This window comes from Microcaecilia unicolor, chromosome 5 (genome assembly GCF_901765095.1).
Source record: "Microcaecilia unicolor chromosome 5, aMicUni1.1, whole genome shotgun sequence".
NCBI lineage: Eukaryota > Metazoa > Chordata > Amphibia > Gymnophiona > Siphonopidae > Microcaecilia > Microcaecilia unicolor.
The window spans coordinates 208,858,342-208,880,145 of NC_044035.1; the positions used below are offsets into that span (position 1 = coordinate 208,858,342).

General features: G+C 48.0%; 1 protein-coding gene across 3 annotated transcripts in view; it reads right to left on the bottom strand.

Annotated features, from left to right (window-relative positions):
• The window catches only part of RSPRY1 (ring finger and SPRY domain containing 1), a 663,702-nt gene that overhangs the window by 335,657 nt on the left and 306,241 nt on the right, over positions 1–21,804 (bottom strand). For all 3 annotated transcript variants that reach the window (XM_030203731.1, XM_030203729.1, XM_030203730.1), the window contains one exon: positions 3,196–3,262. In XM_030203731.1, the coding sequence (XP_030059591.1) occupies positions 3,196–3,262 (67 nt within the window). The remainder of the gene's footprint in view (positions 1–3,195; positions 3,263–21,804) is intronic.

Consider the following 21,804-nt stretch of genomic DNA (forward strand, 5'->3'; position numbering starts at 1 on the left):
GGCCTCAGACGTCCCTTGAGGGAGAGCTCTTTTCAGCATGTATGCTTTATGCAAAAATAACACAAAATCAGGGGAGAAAAACTCGCCCTGGGCACCCAGGTCTCGTCCGGGGCTAGCCGCTCCCTGAATAGCCTCAATTCGAGGTCCCCCCCCCCCCCAGGCTCAGTGCTCTCCGTCTCTACGGAGGCTGCGCCATGCGGAGAATTCAAAATGGCGTCCGCTGCCAGCTCTGAGCGGGAAGAATCATCACTCGCCATGCTCGGGCCGGTTCTTACACCTGTACAGCATGATTTACAGAGCCCCGCTGCTGATTTGCGCTTGCCACACCGGGAACAGCACTTTACATTCTCTGCAGCCATTGCCGAAAACGGTGGGAAAATTCAAAATGGCGGTTTCGCGTCAACAACGCCCCGATCGCGGGCCCACCCCGGAGGAGTTAGAAAACACTCTTACCTCACCGGACCGAGTATCACAGCTCCAGTCCCATAGAAGAATCAAAGGAAAACCTCTGTTCCATTTTTTTTTTTTAAACGCTGTGAGGAAAGCAGAGGTAATAAGAACTCCGGAAGCTCAGATGAGTGGGAAAGGCAGGGAAAGGCGAACCAATGTGCCTACATCCACTGAGTGGGAAAGGACAGGGAAAAGCAAGCTAATATGTCCACATCCACAGGGGCATGGGTAAGGCAGGGAAAGGGCTAACCTATGTGCCTTCAAAGTAAAGCTGCTATAGCCTCTAACACCCCGGCTAACAACTGGCAAGCCAGGAGCCACCCCCAGGCAGATTTTTGATGGAGCTCGAAGAAGCTGCAGCCACCTTGCTTGGGGAGATAGAGAATACTGAAGAGGCAGTGGAGCTGGCTGGCCATGAGGCATTGCGAAAAGTTGAGTGCTCTCTATCTCCCCCTGCTGGTTGATGGAAACAACTCATACGTAATGGTTTCATCTGCTTGATGACAAGGAAATGGCAATATTTGGTACCAATATAAATGGCAAGTGCTACGTGAACACAAAAAACTTCTCCACCATAACCACACCGTACTGTTCTCTTCCTGTCTCACAAAACTTGAAAATTCTTGGAGTCAACATTGATCGAAATCTCACTCTTGATGCCCACGTGAAAAACACTACGAAAAAGATGTTCTACTCCATGTGGAAACTCAAAAGAGTAAAACCTTTCGTCCCGAGATACATCTTCCGTACCTTGGTACAATCAATGGTAATAAGTCATCTGGACTATTGCAACACACTATACGCTGGCTGCAAAGAACAGACTATTAAAAAACTCCAGACGGCTCAGAATACGGCCACCAGACTCATATATGGAAAAACTAAATACGAAAGTGCAAAACCCTTGAGAGAAACTTCACTGGCTCCCACTTAAGGAACGCATTGCATTCAAGATCTGCACGATTGTACACAAAATCATTCACGCAGACGCCCCAACCTACATGCTAAACCTCGTGGACCTACCTCCTAGAAACGCCACAAGATCATCTCGCAAATTTCTCAACCTACACTTCCCCAGCTGTAAAGGACTAAACTACAAGATGATGCACGCCACCACCTTCTCCTACATGAGCACGCAGTTATGGAATGCATTACCCACAGACCTAAAAACAATCGACGAAACAACTACCTTTCGCAAATTTCTGAAGACATATCTCTTCAACAAGGCCTACAATGAGAACCTCCGCACCTTCAGTGTTCACTCTGGTGGATCCTCTTCTACTTCTATCCCTCTGCCTGTCGGCGTACCTCAGGGTTCTGTTCTTGGTCCCCTCCTCTTTTCTTTCATCACTTCTTCCCTTGGTTCATTAATCTCATCCCATGGCTTTTCCTACCATCTCTATGTTGATGACTCCCAAATCTACCTTTCTACCCCTGATACCTCACCTTGCATCCAAACCAAAGTTTCAGTGTGCTTGTCTGACACTGCTGTCTGGATGTCTCAACGCCACCTGAAATTAAACATAACCAAAACCGAACTTCTCATTTTTCCCCCCAAACCCACCTCCCCACTCCCCCTGTTTTCTATTTCTGTTGATGCCTCTCTCATTCTCCCTGTCTCCTCAGCTCGAAACCTTGTGGTCATCTTTGACTTCTCTCTCCTTCTCTGCTCATATCCAGCAGACCGCCAAGACCTGTCGTTTCTTTCTTTACAACATCCGTAAAATCCGCCCCTTTCTTTCCGAGCACTCTACCAAAACCCTCATCCACACCCTTGTCACCTCTCGTTTAGACTACTGCAATCTGCTTCTTGATGGCCTTCCACTTAGTCACCTCTCCAATCGGTTCAAAACTCTGCTGCCCGTCTCGTCTTCCGCCAGGGTCGCTTTACTCATACTACCCCTCTCCTCAAGTCGCTTCACTGGCTCCCTATCCGTTTTCGCATCCTGTTCAAACTTCTTCTACTAACTTATAAATGTACTCACTCTGCTGCTCCCCAGTATCTCTCCACACTCGTCCTTCTCTACACCCCTTCCCGTGCACTCCGCTCCATGGATAAATCCTTCTTATCTGTTCCCTTCTCCACTACTGCCAACTCCAGACTTTGCGCCTTCTGTCTCACTGCACCCTATGCCTGGAATAAACTTCCTGAGCCCCTACGTCTCGCCCCTTCCTTGGCCACCTTTAAATCTAGACTGAAAGCCCGCCTCTTTAACATTGCTTTTGACTCGTAACCACTTGCCTCCACCTACCTGTACACAATAATCGATTTGATTTGCTTACTTTATTTTTTGTCTATTAGATTGTAAGCTCTTTGACCAGGGACTGTCTTTCTTCTATGTTTGTGCAGCGCTGCGTATGCCTTGTAGCGCTATAGAAATGCTAAATAGTAGTAGTAGTAGTAACCTACAGCCCCACTAACCCACTTCACCAACCCATTCAATTATGAAAGCCCACCTTCTATAAATACCCTAATAAATCCTTTCCTTCTTCTTCCTTCCCTTAACTAATCTCTACACAATACTAACTATACTTGATACACTGGAATAACTATGTTATCAATACTATGTAAGCCACTTTGAGCCTGCAAATAGGTGGGATACAAATGCAATAAATAATAATAATAATAATCATCTTCCTAAAGCCATGCTCTTACCCTTCCTCAGTCATATTAGTATTAGCACAAGCCACACACTTCCAAGTACATTCAGCAAGGATACAAAGACACACTTTGCAATATACACTTACTTGTTTGTGCAAACTTTTCCAATGCTATTAGTGCAAACAGCATGACTGTTGGGTGTGACTGGAATTTCTATGGGAAAACAGAGAACCTGGATCAAATCAATGACACACTCCTAATCACTGCTGCATATATCCTAGAGAGAAGCCATCTGAAAGCTTTTGTTGCATTCAGCTTCCACTATTAGTTCTCTAAAATGAATTTTATTTTTTAATCACTGTTTTAATTGTTGGCAAACTTTTGCGCAGTTAATTCTGATGTAAAAGCATTTTCTTCCCTTCTGTTTTCCTCTTCACCTCCTTCACTTCAGATACAAAAATGGGGGGAGGCAGCATACTTTGAACAAGGAAATATTTGCTAACACTGAATTAAAATGATTATCATTCTGGTTAGATCAAGAACCAAAGATGAAGACAACATAAACTGACTTGGATAGAAGCACTAGAGCTTCTATAACTGGCAGCTGGGACTAGCAGGTCTGAAATTAGGCACAAGTAACATAAGGCAACTGCTTAGGCCGCCAATGTTTGAAGGTACCAAATACCTGGACTAAACAGCAGCCTGATTTTGCTTGCTTTAAGGACTGTGTTCTCCAATCTCTGCAGAAGAAATGTCCCCTCCCCACTGCTCACAGGTCCTGCCTATGGACACGCATCTCTCTATATAAAACGCACCTCCAACTTTCTAAAGAAGCCTCCAAAAGTCCCAACGTTCTAAATCCATGGTGGTGTAGATATCCGGTTTGCCCATGAGTGTCTGCCCCGTCCTCGCGTCAAACGTAATGACGTTGAGGGCGGAGCACTGACACTCAACGAATCACATCGCTCACCCGCTGATTCCAAGGGAAGGGAAGGAGTAGACCCTACTCCTCTCCCTGCCTACGAAATCACCTCTCTGTGCCCCCCCCCCCCGCAACACCCAAGCCCCTCCGCGCCGGCATATCACACAAGCCCCTACCCCCCCTGGCGCATCACCAAAGGCCCCCCCCCATCAACCCTCTCGCCACCCGCAGACACCAATACTAACGCTGTCCGGCCGCTACTGGTTCTCCTGTTGAGCAGCAGCGGCCAGAAAAAAACAACAAAAAAAAAAGATTTTAAACCTGAAACACGGCTCCGGACAGCCATCTGCCATTGGCTGACGTCTCTGTAGCCGCTCCTCCTCTCCCCTGCACGTCACTGCCCCTGCAGGAAAACCCCGGAGGAGCGCAGTAACATCAGAGGGGAGAGGAGGAATGGCTGCAGAGACAACAGCCAATGCCAGCTGGCTGTCTACGGAGCCGTGTTACAGTGAAGGAAAACACAGCAGGAATCCTGACAAACAGAAATGGAGTTATAATTACCAAAGACTGCTCTCCAGAACACAGGCATATTAACGACTTGGCAGGCAGGTTACCAAGTGCTTAAAGGAACTTCTAAAGATTCCGAGCATTCTTCTAGGGAGAACACTCACCACAGATATTCCATCATTGGTTTGCCTGGGGGTCTCTACTCTGCCATTCACGTCATAGCTGTTTAGTTTCACCGCACAAAATAAACCACCTACTTTTACTGGATGCAAGTGAAGTGCTTCAAGCCCTTCTGTCTCCATTCAATAGGATTACTGCTCTGTAGTCTGGCATCATAAGGAGGGGATGACCCTGAAACTCGGGGAGAGGGGAAGGGGGAGGGGGAGGAGGGAGGGCCCCTGGCAAACACACTCTCATTCTCACACAGACATACTCGCACCCAGTCTCACACTCTCTCTGTTACACACACACTTGCACATTCACTCTCTCTCAAACGTACACACTCTGAGGAAAACCTTGCTAGCGCCCGTTTCATTTGCGTCAGAAACAGGCCTTTTTACTAGTATTTTATATTTGGCATTGGGGTCAAAAATAATTGAACAGATAGACTAACTGGTGACGTCAATCTGCCATCACTTATTATACTATGCTAAGGTAGACTAACTGATAGGAAATGATAGTCTAAAGGAAGGCAGCTGACAATAAAAGGGGAGTGTTGAAGCAGGGACAAATTTGTTATGCTACTGTGATAAAGGCTTGTCAGGTGATGTTTTGGATTAAGGGCTACAATTACGGACACCCATCCTTATTAAAACATACACATCTTACAAAATGTAAAAAAGGAGCCAATAAAAGGAACTAGAAGAATGGTTTTATGCTGACAGATTTTCTATCAATTTATTTTCCCCCAAATCAAAACAAGTGCAGGGATGCAAAGTGTGGCAACTCTGCTCTTACCTTTAATAGTGTTGCCATGCTACCTTCTGAAATCTTTCCTTAGTTAATGGGCCCTTTTACTAAGCCACACGAAAAGGTGGCCTGTGCTATTACTAGCATATGGGTTTCCCATGTGGAGGCCACCTTTTAACGTGGGGTAAAATGGACGATTTTTGTATATCAGCAATAATGGCCATGTGCTAATTTTTCCATTAGCACATGAGCCCTTAAAGAGACTTATTTTCTAAGCGGTAAGAGCTCACATGCTAATCATGTGCTAATCCATTAGCGCTGAACATACCTACTCTCCATCACCAAACACGCCACCAGCATAGGAAGTGCACATAAATGTCAAAACCACTACGGGTTGCCTCTGTGTGCTCCATCGTAGGTGTTTCTAACATGTGGTAAGCAAGCGTTAGTGCTGTTCTTCTGAGACGTTCTGAGAGAAGAGGACATCTCTGTAGGTAACATACATAACATAGTAACGTAGTAGATGACATAAGTGACATTATTTTACTCTGTGCTTGGTAAGATAAAGATTGGGTTTAAAAGAGGAATTATAGGATATTAGTAAAAAAAAAAAGGCCCGTTTCTGACACAAATGAAACGGGCGCTAGCAAAGTTTTCCTCAGCTACCCTGCAGCCACCCATGTCCAGCAACCCTCCTCTCCCCCTGCGCCCACCCATGTCCAGCGAACCTCCTCTCACCCCTGCCCCCCCTCCAGCCACCCATGTTCAGCGACCCTCCTCTGGACATGGATCAGCTGTGAGGAATGTTCCCTCCCCCCCACCCCCACGGGTTCTGAAGTTGACATCATCATGTCAGCTTGATCTACGGAGCCTAGCAGACCAACTCGGAATGAGCCACGGTTCCAGGCAAGTCAGAACATTGGAGGTGAGAATTATTATATAGGATTGATTAAACACGGTTGGAATTTACAATTTAGAAAAAAAAGCAGCAGCAAACTTTATTAGCTAGTTTTCATACCCTTTTCCCCATAATTTTAAAACTTGAATTTTCTGCCACAGCATTAACAGATAGTCTTTACTACCCTGTTTCCCCGAAAGTAAGACATCCCCCGAAAATAAGACCTAGTAGAGGTTTTCCTGAATTGGTAGATATAAGGCCTCCCCCGAAAGTAAGACCTAGCAAATTTTTGTTTGAAAGCAGGGCCGCCGAGAGCCGGACAAGGCCGCCCCCCCCCCGAGGTCACCAGCCCCCCCCCCCCCCCCTCCATCGCTCCCGGAACTAACCTTAAATGCCTCCTTTCACCTTTGCAGCAAGTAGCAGCAGGGCAGACCTCTCCTTCCTTCCATGCCCCGCCCTCGCGAACGTTAAGTCAGGCGAGGGCGGGACACGGAAGGAAGGAGTGGCCTGCCCTGCTGCTGCTTGCTGCGAAGGTGAAAGGAGGCATTTAAGGTTAGTTCCGGGAGCGACAGAGGGCGGACGGGCCAACCCCGATCCAACCCCGATGTTTCCCCGAAAAATAAGACAGCCCCTGAAAATAAGACCTAGCGCATTTTTGGGGGCAAAAATTAATATAAGACAGTGTCTTATTTTCGGGGAAACACGGTACTACTACTACTTATTTCTAAAGCGCTACTAGACGTACGCAGCGCTGTACACTTGAACATGAAGAGACAGTCCCTGTGCGACAGAGCTTACAATCTAATTAGGACAGCAAAACAGGACAAGAGATAAGGGAATATTTAAGTGAGGATGATAAAATAAGGGTTCTGAACAAGTGAATAAGGGTTAGGAGTTATAAGCAGCATCAAAAAGGTGGGCTTTAAGCTTAGATTAGAAGACGGCCAGAGATGGAGCTTGATGTACCGGCTCAGGAAGTCTATTCCAGGCGAACGAAAGATTCACACCATAAACAAGAATGAATAATCTATACCACGAGAGGCAAAATAGATCCGTTAACATTCTGGCAACAATTCTATAATAATGATTAGACAGCACTAACAGATTCTAACCAATTTCTTCAAGAATGGGACAATAGATGCAGTAGCATATTAGACAACATAGCACCACTTCAAACCAGAACCTCAGATAGAAAAAAATCAATACCATGGTTTAGCGAAGAACTGAAAAAATTAAAAACACAGGTCAGAAGGTTAGAACGAGCATGGAATAAAAAGAAAGACGACTCCGCATACAACGTGTGGAAACAACTACAAAGAAAATACAAATACACCGTTAGACAAACTAAAAGATCATATTACAAAACTAAAATTGGACCAGACTACAAGGATACACAAACTCTTCCACCTCATGAACAAACTACTAAATACTACACCGGTTACTTCTAACAGCACAGATACACCAACAGCAGACAATCTTGCGAAATACTTCAAAGAGAACAGTTTAAATTCAAGAATATGGTACGAGGTTTGGATGAAGATGAGACAAACTTCCTTAATGAAGTCTCCAGAAAACAGCAGCTGATAGAAGAGCAGCGGCGAGATGAAAAAGTTGAATAAATATAGAATATCCTTTGCCATAAAAGATTTAATGGCCAAATAGAATCTGAAAATGGCTGGCAATATTAGAAGACTTATTACCCAAATTCCTTTGCTGTTCACCCAGATCTGATATGTGTTATTAATGTGTTTGAATCATAAGGTTTTTGAATTCAGAGTCCTTACAACACATCTTAAGTGAAGTGGCGTGGTAGCTGTGTTAGTCCACTTTTATAGGTAATAAATAGAAATAAAACAAAGCAAGGAAAAAAGATGATGCCTTTTTATTGGACTAATTTAATACATTTGTGATTAGCTTTTGAAGGCTATACTTTCTTCAGATAAGAAATGAGTAAATGATGACATATCAGAATATATTTTTGAAACATAAAAGCATTCCAATGACAGTCTTATGGGGAAGGAAAGGTAGAGTGGGGGGAGGGGGTAGAAAAACAGAGAGATGGGTGATAAGAGGGTGACAAAGCAGTATTAATTTGTGGTTTATAATGTGATAGGAAACCCAGATCTTTGTCTGGTGAGTGTCAAAAATATTTCATCATTGTAACTTGAAAGGTTTTATGTTCCTGAATGGTTTTGACATTTCCTTTTAGTACTTCAGAACTCGCTCCCCCAGAGCTCCACTAGCGTTGATGACTGTCATGTCCCGTGCCTATACCTGCGCTCCCGCTGTGGGCAGCGGGAGCCAGCGGCCTCCACGGCAATCGAGGACGACAGGAGAAGGTCCCCGGAGGAGCCGGCGCTGCCGCGGGTCCGGCCGAGACCGGCGACCCACTAGGACGAACGCCGGCCTCGGGGAAAGGGAGGGAGATTCGCGCCAGCCAAGATGGCGGCGCCGGAGCCGACGTCGCTGGGGCGTCGATCGGAAGGGTGCCGGAACCCCTCCCACCTCGCTCGGGATTGGCGGACTTGGGGGATGACTCCGCCTGGAGTGCGGGCGGAGCCAATCTCGGAGCTCTGCCGATTCCTCGGGGCCGGATTGGTGGGTTCTCCTCCCGGGGGGCGGAGGGGCGCGGGATTTAAACCCAGGAACCAAACACGTCTTTGCTTCCGGTCCTGTTTCGGAAGCAGGGCCAGTGGAGTCGTGTCGGATTGCTAGCCACTATTCAGAGACTGTGCTGAGGTTCCCTCGGACTGCTAGCCGCCCTTGCTAGCCACTATTCAGAGGCTGTGCTGAAGTTCCCTCGGACTGCTAGCCGCCCTTGCTAGCCACTATTCAGAGACTGTGCTGAGGTTCCCTCGGATTGCTAGCCGCCTTGCTAGCCACTATCCAGAGACTGTGCTGAGGTTCCCACGGATTGCTAGCCGCCCTTGCTAGCCACTATCCAGAGACGGTGCTGAGGTTCCCACGGATTGCTAGCCACTATCCACTGTGCTGAGGTTCCCACGGATTGCTAGCCGCCCTTGCTAGCCACTATTCAGAGACTGTGCTGAAGTTCCCATGGATTGCTAGCCACCCCTGCTAGCCGCGATCCAGAGACTATAGTGATTCTACCCACGGATTGCTAGCCGCTCTTGCTAGCCGTTACCCATAGACTGTGTTTGCTGACTGTCAACCAGGCCAACCGTCAACCCCGTGGTTCCAGCAGTTCTGCTGGCCGCCTGCAGCTGAGGGCTCAACCCTTGGTGAAGGGCGGCCGCCGCGTGTGAAGATTCGGGGTTGCACAGCTGTCCTCCAAGGTCTTTCGGGGCCTTAGGGGACCTAAGGGCTCACCAACATAAGAGACAAGACAGGGACCGGAAGCCATGAGCTCGCTTACGCAGCCTGATCTACGGGACCTGGCGAAGGTACTTCAGCAGCAGCAGGAGCAGCTGAACGCCCTGTCAGGGGCGCTTCAGAACGTGTGCTCTCAGCTTTCGACGCTTCAGGTACAGAACCAGGCCGCTGCAGTCCAGGGGGCCGCAGCGGCTCCCCGTCCGGGAGGGTTCCGTACGGGACCTCGGTTCCCTGAGCCTGCACGATATGATGGAGCCCCCGGAGGCTGCCGGGGTTTCCTCAATCAGTGCAACCTGGCCTTCCGGATGCAACCGGAGGCATTTTCCTCAGACCAAAGTAATCTGGGATATATACTTGGCTTGTGCGAGGGGAAGGCCCTGGCATGGGCGTCCCCTCTACACGAACAGCAGGACCCCATCTTGGACGATTATGCCGAATTCCAGCGCCGCTTCCGCATGGTGTTCGATCTCCCTGGCAGGCCGTCTTCCGTGGCATCGGAGATGCTGCGGATTCAGCAAGGCGAAGGGACGGTGGCGGATTATGCCATTCGTTTTCGGACCCTAGCCACTGAGCTGCGTTGGAACCAGGAGTCCCTGGCGGCAATCTGTCTGGAAGGGTTGCAAGAGCGGATTAAGGATGAGTTGGCGGGACAGGAGGTTCCGGGACAATTGGATGCCCTGATTTCGCTCTGTATTCGGGTGGATACCCGGTTCCAGGAGCGAGCTAGAGCCCGGGCGGTACGGCAGAAGTGGGCGAGGGGAGCGTCCCGGACAGGCAAGGGGCCGTCCCCCCGCCGTGGTACCCGGGATCCTAAGGAAGATGGGGAGGAGCCGATGATGATCGGCCGTCAACGATTGGCCCCTGCAGACAGGAAGAAGCGCTTGTGGGACGGACTTTGCCTATATTGTGGTGAGGCCGGGCATTTTGTCCGTTCTTGCCCTGTACGGGCGGGAAACGCTTCCCCCAAGACGCCTTGAGGGGAGGGGTCTTGGGGCACTCCGCTCCCCTGCCGGGTTCCCTGGTAACACTGCCAGTAACTCTACGTTGGCATGAGACTATGATCCGGACCCGGGCCCTGGTGAACTCCGGATCAGGGGGCAACTTTATTTGCCAAGAGCTTTTGCAACAGATGGGTTGGCCTATGCTTCCCCGTCGACCGGCGCTGCAGATAACTACCATTCAGGGAACTACTTTACCGCAGCCGGTCACGGAGATCACCCCTTTTTTGGAACTGCAGGTGGGGGAGGATCATCGGGAGGAGGTGCAATTTCTGGTACTATCACGGACCATCCATCCGGTGGTCCTGGGCGTGCCATGGTTACGGCACCATAGTCCCGTTATTGATTGGACCGCGGGGAAAATCCGGTCTTGGGGTAAGGCCTGTCTGGAGACCTGTGTGAAGGGCCAGAGGGTCAGCTGTCCCGCCTTAGCCATTGCGCCCGAGATGGCACCGGCGGGGCTGGCCACCCTACCGGTGGACTATCAAGACTTTGCAGATGTATTTAGCCCGGTGGAGGCGGAGGTCCTACCGCCTCATCGGTCCTTCGATTGTGCCATTAGGTTGATGGCGGATACTATGCCACCCTGGGGTCGGTTGTATACGTTGTCCCGAGAAGAATCCAAGGTGATGCAAGGGTATATCCGGGAGAATCTTCAGAAAGGATTCATCCGCCCCTCTACGTCCCCTGCCGGGGCCGGCTTCTTTTTTGTGACCAAAAAGGACGGCTCCCTGAGGCCCTGTATTGATTATCGAGGGTTAAATGCCATCACGGTGAAGGATCGATTCCCCCTGCCGCTCATTCCAGAACTTTTTGACAGGCTGCAGGGAGCCCAGATCTTTACCAAATTGGACTTGCGGGGGGCTTACAACTTGTTCCGGATCCAGCAGGGGGACGAATGGAAAACTGCATTTAATACTCACGAGGGACATTTTGAGTATCGAGTAATGCCGTATGGCTTATGCAACGCCCCTGCAGTGTTCTAGCGATTCATCAATTTCGTACTCAAGGATCTGTTAAACTCCACAGTGATTGTGTACCTGGATGACATCTTAATTTTCTCCAGGGATCCCGCCGAGCATGCGAATCATGTTCGTGCTGTGCTGCAGCGTCTACGGCAATATCGTTTGTTTGCCAAACTCAGTAAGTGCGCCTTTCATCAGCGGTCTTTGCCTTTTTTGGGACACATTCTGTTACCCGGGGGTTGCGGATGGATCCTGACAAACTCCGCGCCATTCGGGAGTGGCCTCAGCCGCTGGGATTGAAAGCGCTACAACGATTCTTGGGATTCGCGAACTACTACCGGCAGTTTATCCCTCGGTACTCGCAATTGACAGCGCCGTTGACAGCGCTCACGAAGAAACACGCGAATGTCCGGGACTGGCCACCAGAGGCGCAAGCTGCATTCCGTCAGGTAAAGGAGGCCTTCGACTCGGCCTCCATCTTGATGGCCCCAGATCCTGAGAGACCCTTTATTGTGGAGGTGGACGCGTCCGCTTTGGGGGCAGGGGCGGTCCTCTCTCAAGTTAACCCCAAAGGGCGGCGCCAACCGTGCTCTTTCTTCTCTCGGAAATTCTCCCCAGCGGAACGCAACTATACGGTGGGGGATAGAGAACTCTTGGCATTGAAATTGGCCTTGCAAGAGTGGAGGCATTTGCTGGAGGGAGCCGAGCACCGGTTTACGGTGATCACTGACCACAAAAATCTTTTGTATCTTCAGGAAGCCCAAAGGTTGAATCCTCGACAGGCCCGTTGGTCATTATTTTTTGCCAGGTTTCACTTTCAACTGGTATTTCGGGCGGCGGCTCAGAATACCCCTGCGGACTCCCTCTCCAGAGCATTTGAGGTTCCGAAGGAGACGGAAGAATGCCACCCCATGTTGGACCCGGCCTGTCTGAGTGCGGCCGCGGGGGGGGGGGGGGGGGGGGGGGGTAGCTCCGCTGAAAGAAGTGGTTCCACCCGCCGAGCGGAGGAGAGTAATGCAATGGGGGCATTCATCCATATGGGCCGGTCATTTCCGATACCGAAAGACCCTCTGTTTAATTGCTAGACAGTATCGGTGGCCTCAAATGAGACGAGATATTCTTCAATTCGTCACAACTTGCCCTGTCTGCGCCCGGACCAAACCAGTAATTGGACACCCAGTGGGGGACTTGCAACCGCTGTCTGTGCCGACAGCCCTCTGGAGGGAGTTGTCAATGGATTTCATCACCGACCTTCCCAGATCCCGGGGACACACAGTGATTTGGGTCGTGGTGGACCGTTTCTCCAGGATGGCCCATTTCGTTCCATTGCCGGGGGGTTCCATCGGCGGCCTCGTTAGCCCAACACTTCATTCAACACATTTTCCGGCTTCATGGGCTGCCCACTCGGATCATCAGTGATCGAGGACCCCAATTCACCTCACGCTTCTGGAGAGCCTTGTGTACGGCCTTGGGGGTTGAAACCCACTTTTCATCGGCCTACCATCCCCAAACCAATGGGATGGTCGAGCGGATTAACTAGACTTTGAAGGGATTTTTGCGGGCTTTCGTCAATAAGCGTCAAGATAACTGGGCCTCCTTGCTTCCATGGGCCGAGTTTGCCTATAACCACAGTGACCACTCGGCTTCGGGAGACTCTCCCTTCTTCCTGGTATATGGACGACATCCCCGACTTCCAGTACCATTCCCTTCTGAATCTCCTACACCCATGGTTACACAAACTCTAACGGACCCGCAAAGGGTCTGGGAGATGGCACGAGAACAGTTGCAAAGGACAGCTGCCAAATACAAGGTCTTCGCGGATCGTCGCCGGCGACCCGCCCCAGTATTTCAGCCGGGGCAAAAGGTATGGCTAAGCACCAAATACCTAAGACTCCAAGTACCCTCACGGAGGCTGGGACCCCGGTACATTGGACCGTTTGCAATCCAATCGCGGATTGGAGCAGTGACGTACCGGTTGCGGTTACCGAGTACCCTACGGATGCATAATGCCTTCCATATCTCCTTGTTGAAGAGTTTCCGGGGTTCCCGATGGCATCCACAACGTCAGGAGTCCGAGGTTCTGGAAGCGGATCCTGATCCGGAGTATGAAGTAGAGGACGTTCTAGACTCGAAGAGGCGGCGGGGAAGATTATACTATTTGTTATCCTGGAAGCATTTTGGCCCCGAAGACAATTCCTGGGAACCCGCGGCCAACGTACATGCTCCTGATCTGGTCAAGGCTTTCCACGCCCGGTTTCCCTGCAAACCCAGCCCCGGGGGAGAGGGGGCATCCGTGGAGGATACTGTCACGTCCCGTGCCTATACCTGCGCTCCCGCTGTGGGCAGCGGGAGCCAGCGGCCTCCACGGCAATCGAGGACGACAGGAGAAGGTCCCCGGAGGAGCCGGCGCTGACGCGGGTCCGGCGACCCACTAGGACGAACGCCGGCCTCGGGGAAAGGGAGGGAGATTCGCGCCAGCCAAGATGGCGGCGCCGGAGCCGACGTCGCTGGGGCGTCGATCGGAAGGGTGTCGGAACCCCTCCCACCTCGCTCGGGATTGGCGGACTCAGGGGATGACTCCGCCTGGAGTGCGGGCGGAGCCAATCCCGGAGTTCTGCCGATTCCTCGGGGCCGGATTGGTGGGTTCTCCTCCTGGGGGGCGGAGGGGCGCGGGATTTAAACCCAGGAACCAAAGACGTCTTTGCTTCCGGTCCTGTTTCGGAAGCAGGGCCAGTGGAGTCGTGTCGGATTGCTAGCCGCCCTTGCTAGCCACTATTCAGAGACTGTGCTGAGGTTCCCTCGGACTGCTAGCCGCCCTTGCTAGCCACTATTCAGAGACTGTGCTGAGGTTCCCTCGGACTGCTAGCCGCCCTTGCTAGCCACTATTCAGAGACTGTGCTCCCTCGGATTGCTAGCCGCCTTGCTAGCCACTATCCAGAGACTGTGCTGAGGTTCCCACGGATTGCTAGCCGCCCTTGCTAGCCACTATCCAGAGACGGTGCTGAGGTTCCCACGGATTGCTAGCCACTATCCAGAGACTATGCTGAGGTTTCCACGGATTGCTAGCCGCCTTTGCTAGCCACTATTCAGAGACTGTGCTGAGGTTCCCATGGATTGCTAGCCGCCCCTGCTAGCCGCGATCCAGAGACTATAGTGATTCTACCCACGGATTGCTAGCCGCTCTTGCTAGCCGTTACCCATAGACTGTGTTTGCTGACCGCCAGCCAGGCCAACCGTCAACCCCGTGGTTCCAGCAGTCCTGCTGGCCGCCTGCAGCTGAGGGCTCAACCCTTGGTGAACGGCGGCCGCCGCGGGTGAAGATTCGGGGTTGCACGGCTGTCCTCCAAGGTCTTTCGGGGCCTTAGGGGACCTAAGGGCTCACCAACATAAGAGACAAGACAATGACTTCCTTATTGGCCTTGCGCCCCCACTTTGCCCTTGCCCAGTTGACCACTTTGGTCCTCCTTTGAGCCGGTCACCACTAAGAAGGTCTCTGTGGCCCTTCACAAGTTTTCACGAACGCACTGCAAGCTGGATAGCTGCCCTAACTACCTGCTGCAATCGGCGCCGGAGTGTTTTATTGCTGACTTTACATCCTATCTAAACTACATGCTGCAGCACAGGCGCTTCCCCCATTGATCATGGTCACATTCTCCTGACACCAATCCCAAAGGACCCGAAGTGCGAGCCTAGTATTATTTCTAACTACCGACCTGTTGCTGCAAACCCATTGCTTGTCAAGACTGTGGAAAAAGCATGGTGAATTCTCAGCTCGCTGATTATCTGGATACATTTTCGATTCTTCATGCCTCTCAATCTGGATTCCAGTCTCACCACAGTACCGAGACAGTACTGGTTACTCTCCTGTCCAACTTTAGGAAGGATCTGTCTTTTGGGAAAAACATCTTACTTCTTCAATTTGATATGTCAAGCGCGTTCGACATGGTTGACCACAATCTCCTCCTTACGTTACTAGCTGCATATGGTGTTGGAGGTACTGTCTTGGATTGGTTTACGGAATTTCTGTCTTGCCGATCCTATCGGGTCAAAGTCCAGTCCACTATTTCGCCATCTTATCCCACTCTATGAAATTATGCCATCCCTGCAACACTTTGTTCCATACTTTGTATCATTTTTGTGATACATCGTACCATACTGAACCTAATCTAAATAATTATGCAATCTTTTTGATACATTGTTTCCATCCCTGTATTATCTCTGTGATACTTTGTCATCTCTTTGATACATGGTTTCCATCCCTGTATTATCTCTGTGATACTTTGTCATCTCTTTGATACATGGTTTCCATCCCTGTATTATCTCTGTGATACTTTGTACCATACTTTGTAAGCCGCACTGAACCCGCTATTGAGCAGGAAAGAGCGGGGTATAAATGCCACAAATAAAATTATAAAATTACGACTCACGATAACTGCCAATACCACCAACTACATAAAACTCCTTGACTGTCTAGACCCAATCCCTGGTGAACACCCAGCTGATAGAACCTGGACTAACTTCGATACACTCTCGGATTATACCATCTCCCTAGTGCCCAAAAGATTCGCCAAATCCCACTGCAAACTAGACATATGCCCTAATAACCTTATAAAATTCACCCCCCAACAACTCATATCAGATTTCACGAAGCATTTGAACTATATGCTACAAAATGGACTCTTCCCAAAGGATAAAGGAAATATTCTACTCACCCCTATACCTAAAGACAAAGAAAAATACAAGCGACTTAACCAACTATCGCCCAGTAGCATCGATCCCTCTGATAACCAAACTAACGGAAGGTATGGTGACCAAGCAACTCACCAACTACTTAAATAAATTCTCAATACTTCACGACTCCCAAAACAGTACTAGTACATAAGTACATAAGTAGTGCCATACTGGGAAAGACCAAAGGTCCATCTAGCCCAGCATCCTGTCACCGACAGTGGCCAATCCAGGTCAAGGGCACCTGGCACGCTCCCCAAACGTAAAAACATTCCAGACAAGTTATACCTAAAAATGAGGAATTTTTCCAGTCCATTTAATAGCGGTCTATGGACTTGTCCTTTAGGAATCTATCTAACCCCTTTTTAAACTCCGTCAAGCTAACCGCCCGTACCACGTTCTCCGGCAATGAATTCCAGAGTCTAATTACACGTTGGGTGAAGAAACATTTTCTCCGATTCGTTTTAAATTTACCACACTGTAGCTTCAACTCATGCCCTCTAGTCCTAGTATTTTTGGATAGCGTGAACAGTCGCTTCACATCCACCCGATCCATTCCACTCATTATTTTATACACTTCTATCATATCTCCCCTCAGCCGTCTCTTCTCCAAGCTGAAAAGCCCTAGCCTTCTCAGCCTCTCTTCATAGGAAAGTCGTCCCATCCCCACTATCATTTTCGTCGCCCTTCGCTGTACCTTTTCCAATTCTACTATATCTTTTTTGAGATACGGAGACCAGTACTGAACACAATACTCCAGGTGCGGTCGCACCATGGAGCGATACAACGGCATTATAACATCCGCACACCTGGACTCCATACCCTTCTTAATAACACCCAACATTCTATTCGCTTTCCTAGCCGCAGCAGCACACTGAGCAGAAGGTTTCAGCGTATCATCGACGACGACACCCAGATCCCTTTCTTGATCCGTAACTCCTAACGCGGAACCTTGCAAGACGTAGCTATAATTCGGGTTCCTCTTACCCACATGCATCACTTTGCACTTGTCAACATTGAACTTCATCTGCCACTTGCACGCCCATTCTCCCAGTCTCGCAAGGTCCTCCTGTAATCGTTCACATTCCTCCTGCGACTTGACGACCCTGAATAATTTTGTGTCATCGGCGAATTTAATTACCTCACTAGTTATTCCCATCTCTAGGTCATTTATAAATACATTAAAAAGCAACGGACCCAGCACAGACCCCTGCGGGACCCCACTAACTACCCTCCTCCACTGAGAATACTGGCCACGCAATCCTACTCTCTGCTTCCTATCTTTCAACCAGTTCTTAATCCATAATAATACCCTACCTCCGATTCCATGACTCTGCAATTTCTTCAGGAGTCTTTCGTGCGGCACTTTGTCAAACGCCTTCTGAAAATCCAGATATACAATATCAACCGGCTCCCCATTGTCCACATGTTTGCTTACCCCCTCAAAAAAATGCATTAGATTGGTGAGGCAAGACTTCCCTTCACTAAATCCGTGCTGACTTTGTCTCATCAGTCCATGTTTTTGTATATGCTCTGCAATTTTATTCTTAATAATAGCCTCCACCATCTTGCCCGGCACCGACGTCAGACTCACCGGTCTATAATTTCCCGGATCTCCTCTGGAACCTTTCTTAAAAATCGGAGTAACTAGTTACTCTCCTGACTAAATGTAAACAAGCTATTGCAACCGGTAACAACATACTTCTCCTACAATTTGACATTTCCAGCGCCTTCGACATGGTTGACCATGGAATATTACTACACATCCTACAATACTTTGGAGTTGGAGGTAACGTTCTTTATTGGTTTAGAGTCTTCCTGACCACAAGGTCATACCAAGTGACATCTAACTTGACTACATCAGCCCCATGGCTACCCCAATGTGGAGTCCTTCAGGGATCTCCCCTCTCGCCGACCCTCTTCAACCTAATGCTGACACCCTTGGCCAGGTTACTATCCAATCAAAATCTTAACCCACATATATACGCAGACGACATCACGATCTACATCCCATTCAAACACGATTTAAAGGAAATCACTAAGGACATCAACCAAAGCTTCCAAATCATGCATTCATGGGCGGATGCGTTTCAGCTGAAACTTAATGCTGAGAAAACACAATGTCTTATACTCACTTCACAACATAACACAAGCAAATTCACCACCATAACCACACCAACCTTATCTCTTCCAGTTTCACACACTTTGAAAATTCTTGGAGTTACCACCAATTGAAATCTTACACTCGAAAGTCATGTGAAGAATACAACCAAGAAGATGTTCCATTCAATGTGGAAACTGAAAAGAGTAAGACTTTTCTTCCCAAGGATCATCTTTCGCAACCTGGTACAATCAATGGTGCTAAGTCACCTAGATTACTGCAATGTACTCTACGCTGGTTGAAAAGAGCAACTCATCAAGAAACTTCAAACAGCCCAGAACACTGCAGCCAGACTCATATTTGGAAAAACAAAATCTGAAAGTGCAAAACCCCTAAGAGAAAAGCTACATTGGCTTCCACTTAAAGAACGTATCGCGTTTAAGGTCTGCACTTTAGTTCATAAAATCATTCATGGAGAGGACCCGACCTACATGTCAGACCTGGTCGACTTACCACCCAGGAACACTAACCAATCATCCCGCACATTCCTTAATCTTCACTTCCCCAGCTGTAAAGGTCTAAAATACAGATTAACACATGCGTCTAGCTTTTCCTACATGAGTATGCAGTTGTGGAATGCATTGCCACTCAACCTAAAAATAATTTACTAATTAACTTTCGTAAATCTCTGAAGACCTCTCTCTTCAACAAGGCATACCACAACGATCAATAACTGTAAATGTAACACATCACCACTTTACCTTATATTCTGAATTGTTTTTTTCCTATATTTGTTTGCTTAATTCTATTATGTCATCCATGTTATCTAGGTAACTCCTATTGTTATCTTTCACTCTGGTATGGCGAACGCCATAACAGAACATTGTAAACCACATTGAGCCTGCAAATAGGTGGGGAAATGTGGGATACAAGTATAACAAGTACAAGTACATATGGTGCAGCAAGATAAAAGGAACAGAGTCTGGAGTTAGAATGTAGGGAGAGATGAGAGTAGAGAGGTACTGAGGAGCTGCAGAGTGAATGCACTTATAGGTCAATAAGAGGAGTTTGAACTGTATGCGGAAACGGATAGCAAGCCAGTGAAGTGACTTGAGGAGAGGGCTAATATGAGCAGAACAACACTGGCGGAATATTAGTCGTGCAGCAGAATTTTGAACAGATTGAAGAGGAGAGAGATGGCTAAATGGAAGACCTGTGAGAAGCAAGCTGCAACAGTCTAAGCAAGAGGTGATAAGGGAGGAGTGGCCTAGTGGTTAGGGTGGTGGACTTTGGTCCTGGGGAACTGAGTTCAATTCCCACTTCAGGCACAGGCAGCTCCTTGTGACTCTGGGCAAGTCACTTAACCCTCCATTGCCCCATATAAGGCGCATTGAGCCTGCCATGAGTGGTAAAGCGCGGGGTACAAATGTAACAAAAAAAAAATGAGAATGTGGATGAGGTTTCTGGTAGTGTGCTCAGAAAGGAAAAGGCGAATTTTGGTGATATTATAGAGAAAGAAATGACAGGTTTTAGCAGTCTGCTGAATATGTGCAGAGAAGGAGAGGGAGGAGTCGAAGATGACCCCAAGGTACAAGGCACAGTAGGGTCCAGTACAGTTTTAGAAAAAATAAATAAGCGAGAAGCAAGCATTATTAACTAGTTTCTATAATGTATAACCCTTTCCCCCATAGTTTTAAACTGAAACTTTCTCTACAGGTAGAAACATAACAGCCAAGAGAATAAAAAGGATAGCCGCAAGGTTTAAACTGTCCTAAAAGAAAGTTATTTTCTGTTCTTGCCTGCTGCAGAGATAGCACTGCTACAGACCTGAATTAGGTGTTAATTAAGGTGTGAGGAAGTAGAATATTTGCAAAGGTTACTAAGGGCAATCGGACTACTGGGCTAGCTTCAAATGCTTTGTTTGAAACAGTCTTCTTAGAATCCAAACTATATAGAGAAGAAAAGCCCCACTTAATTTTAATTCTGAGAAGTTCCGAGTGAAGAGGACATTTCTGTGGAAGTGACATTATTTTACTCTGTGCTTGGTGACTTAAAGATTGGGTTTAAAAGAGAAATTGTAGGATATTGATTAACACAGACTAAAAAAAAAAAAAAAAAGCAAACTTTTTGCTAGTCTCCATACCCTTTTCCCCATGGTTTTAAAACTTGAATTTTCTGTCACAGCATTAACAGTCTCTAGAAAGCACAGTAGGGCCTAGTTCGGTCCTCATTTCCACCCAACCCTTGCTGAACTATTCATTTAAAATCAATTATTCTAATTAGGAAAACAAGAGGGGAGTTTTCATTAGAGTTTTAATTACACTTAATTAGTTTGAGAAGCAAACACTAAATAAATTACAAATTACACCATATAATCTTAAGGCTCTTTATATTCATCAGACATACATAGTAACTTAACAACTTTTAATTGAACAACTCTATAATGCTAAGATGCAGATAGCAGTCCAGCAGCGAGAGGGGTGCAATCCAGTATTTTGTATCGAGTTACACATGTATGATTATCTCCCAGTTAGTAACAAAGTAACATAGTAAATGACAGCAGATAAAGACCTGTACGGTCCATCCAGTTTGCCCAACAAGATAAACTCATTTTACATGGTATGTGATACTTTATATGTATACCCAAGTTTGATTTGTCCTTGCCATTCTCAGGGCACAGACCGTAGAAGTCTGAACAGCACTGTTCTTGTACTAAAAGTTCTGAAGCTAATGTCGAAGCCCCTTAAAATTTACACTCCAGCCCATCCCTATCTAGTCAGTAACGATCAGGGCGTAGACCATAGAAGTCTACCCAGCACAGAATTTGTTTCGAAATTACAGGTGTCGCCACCTAATCTCTGCTAAGATTCCGCAGTTTAATTACTTCAAAAAGGATTCCTTTGTGTTTATCCCACGGATGTTTGAATTCCATTACCGTTTTCATCTCCACCACCTCCCGCGGAAAGGCATTCCACACACCCACCACCTTCTCCGTGAAAAAATACGTCCTGACATTACTCCTGAGTCTGCCCCCCTTCAACCTCAATTCATGCCCTCTAGTCCTACCGCCTTCCCAACTTCAGAAAAGGTTCATTTGAGGATTAATACCTTTCAAATATTTGAACATCTGTATCATATCACCCCTTTTTCTCCTTTCTTCCAAGGTATACATGTTCAGGTAAGCAAGACTCTTCTCGTATGGGTTGCAGCGCAAATCCCATACCATTTTTGTAGCTTTTCTTTGCACCGCTTCCAGTCTTTTTACATCTTTAGCAAGATATGGCCTCCAAAACTGAACACAATACTCCAAGTTGGGCCTCACCAATGACTTGTACAAGGGAATCACCACCTCTTTTCTTCTGCTGGTTATGCCCCTCACTATGCAGCCTAGCAT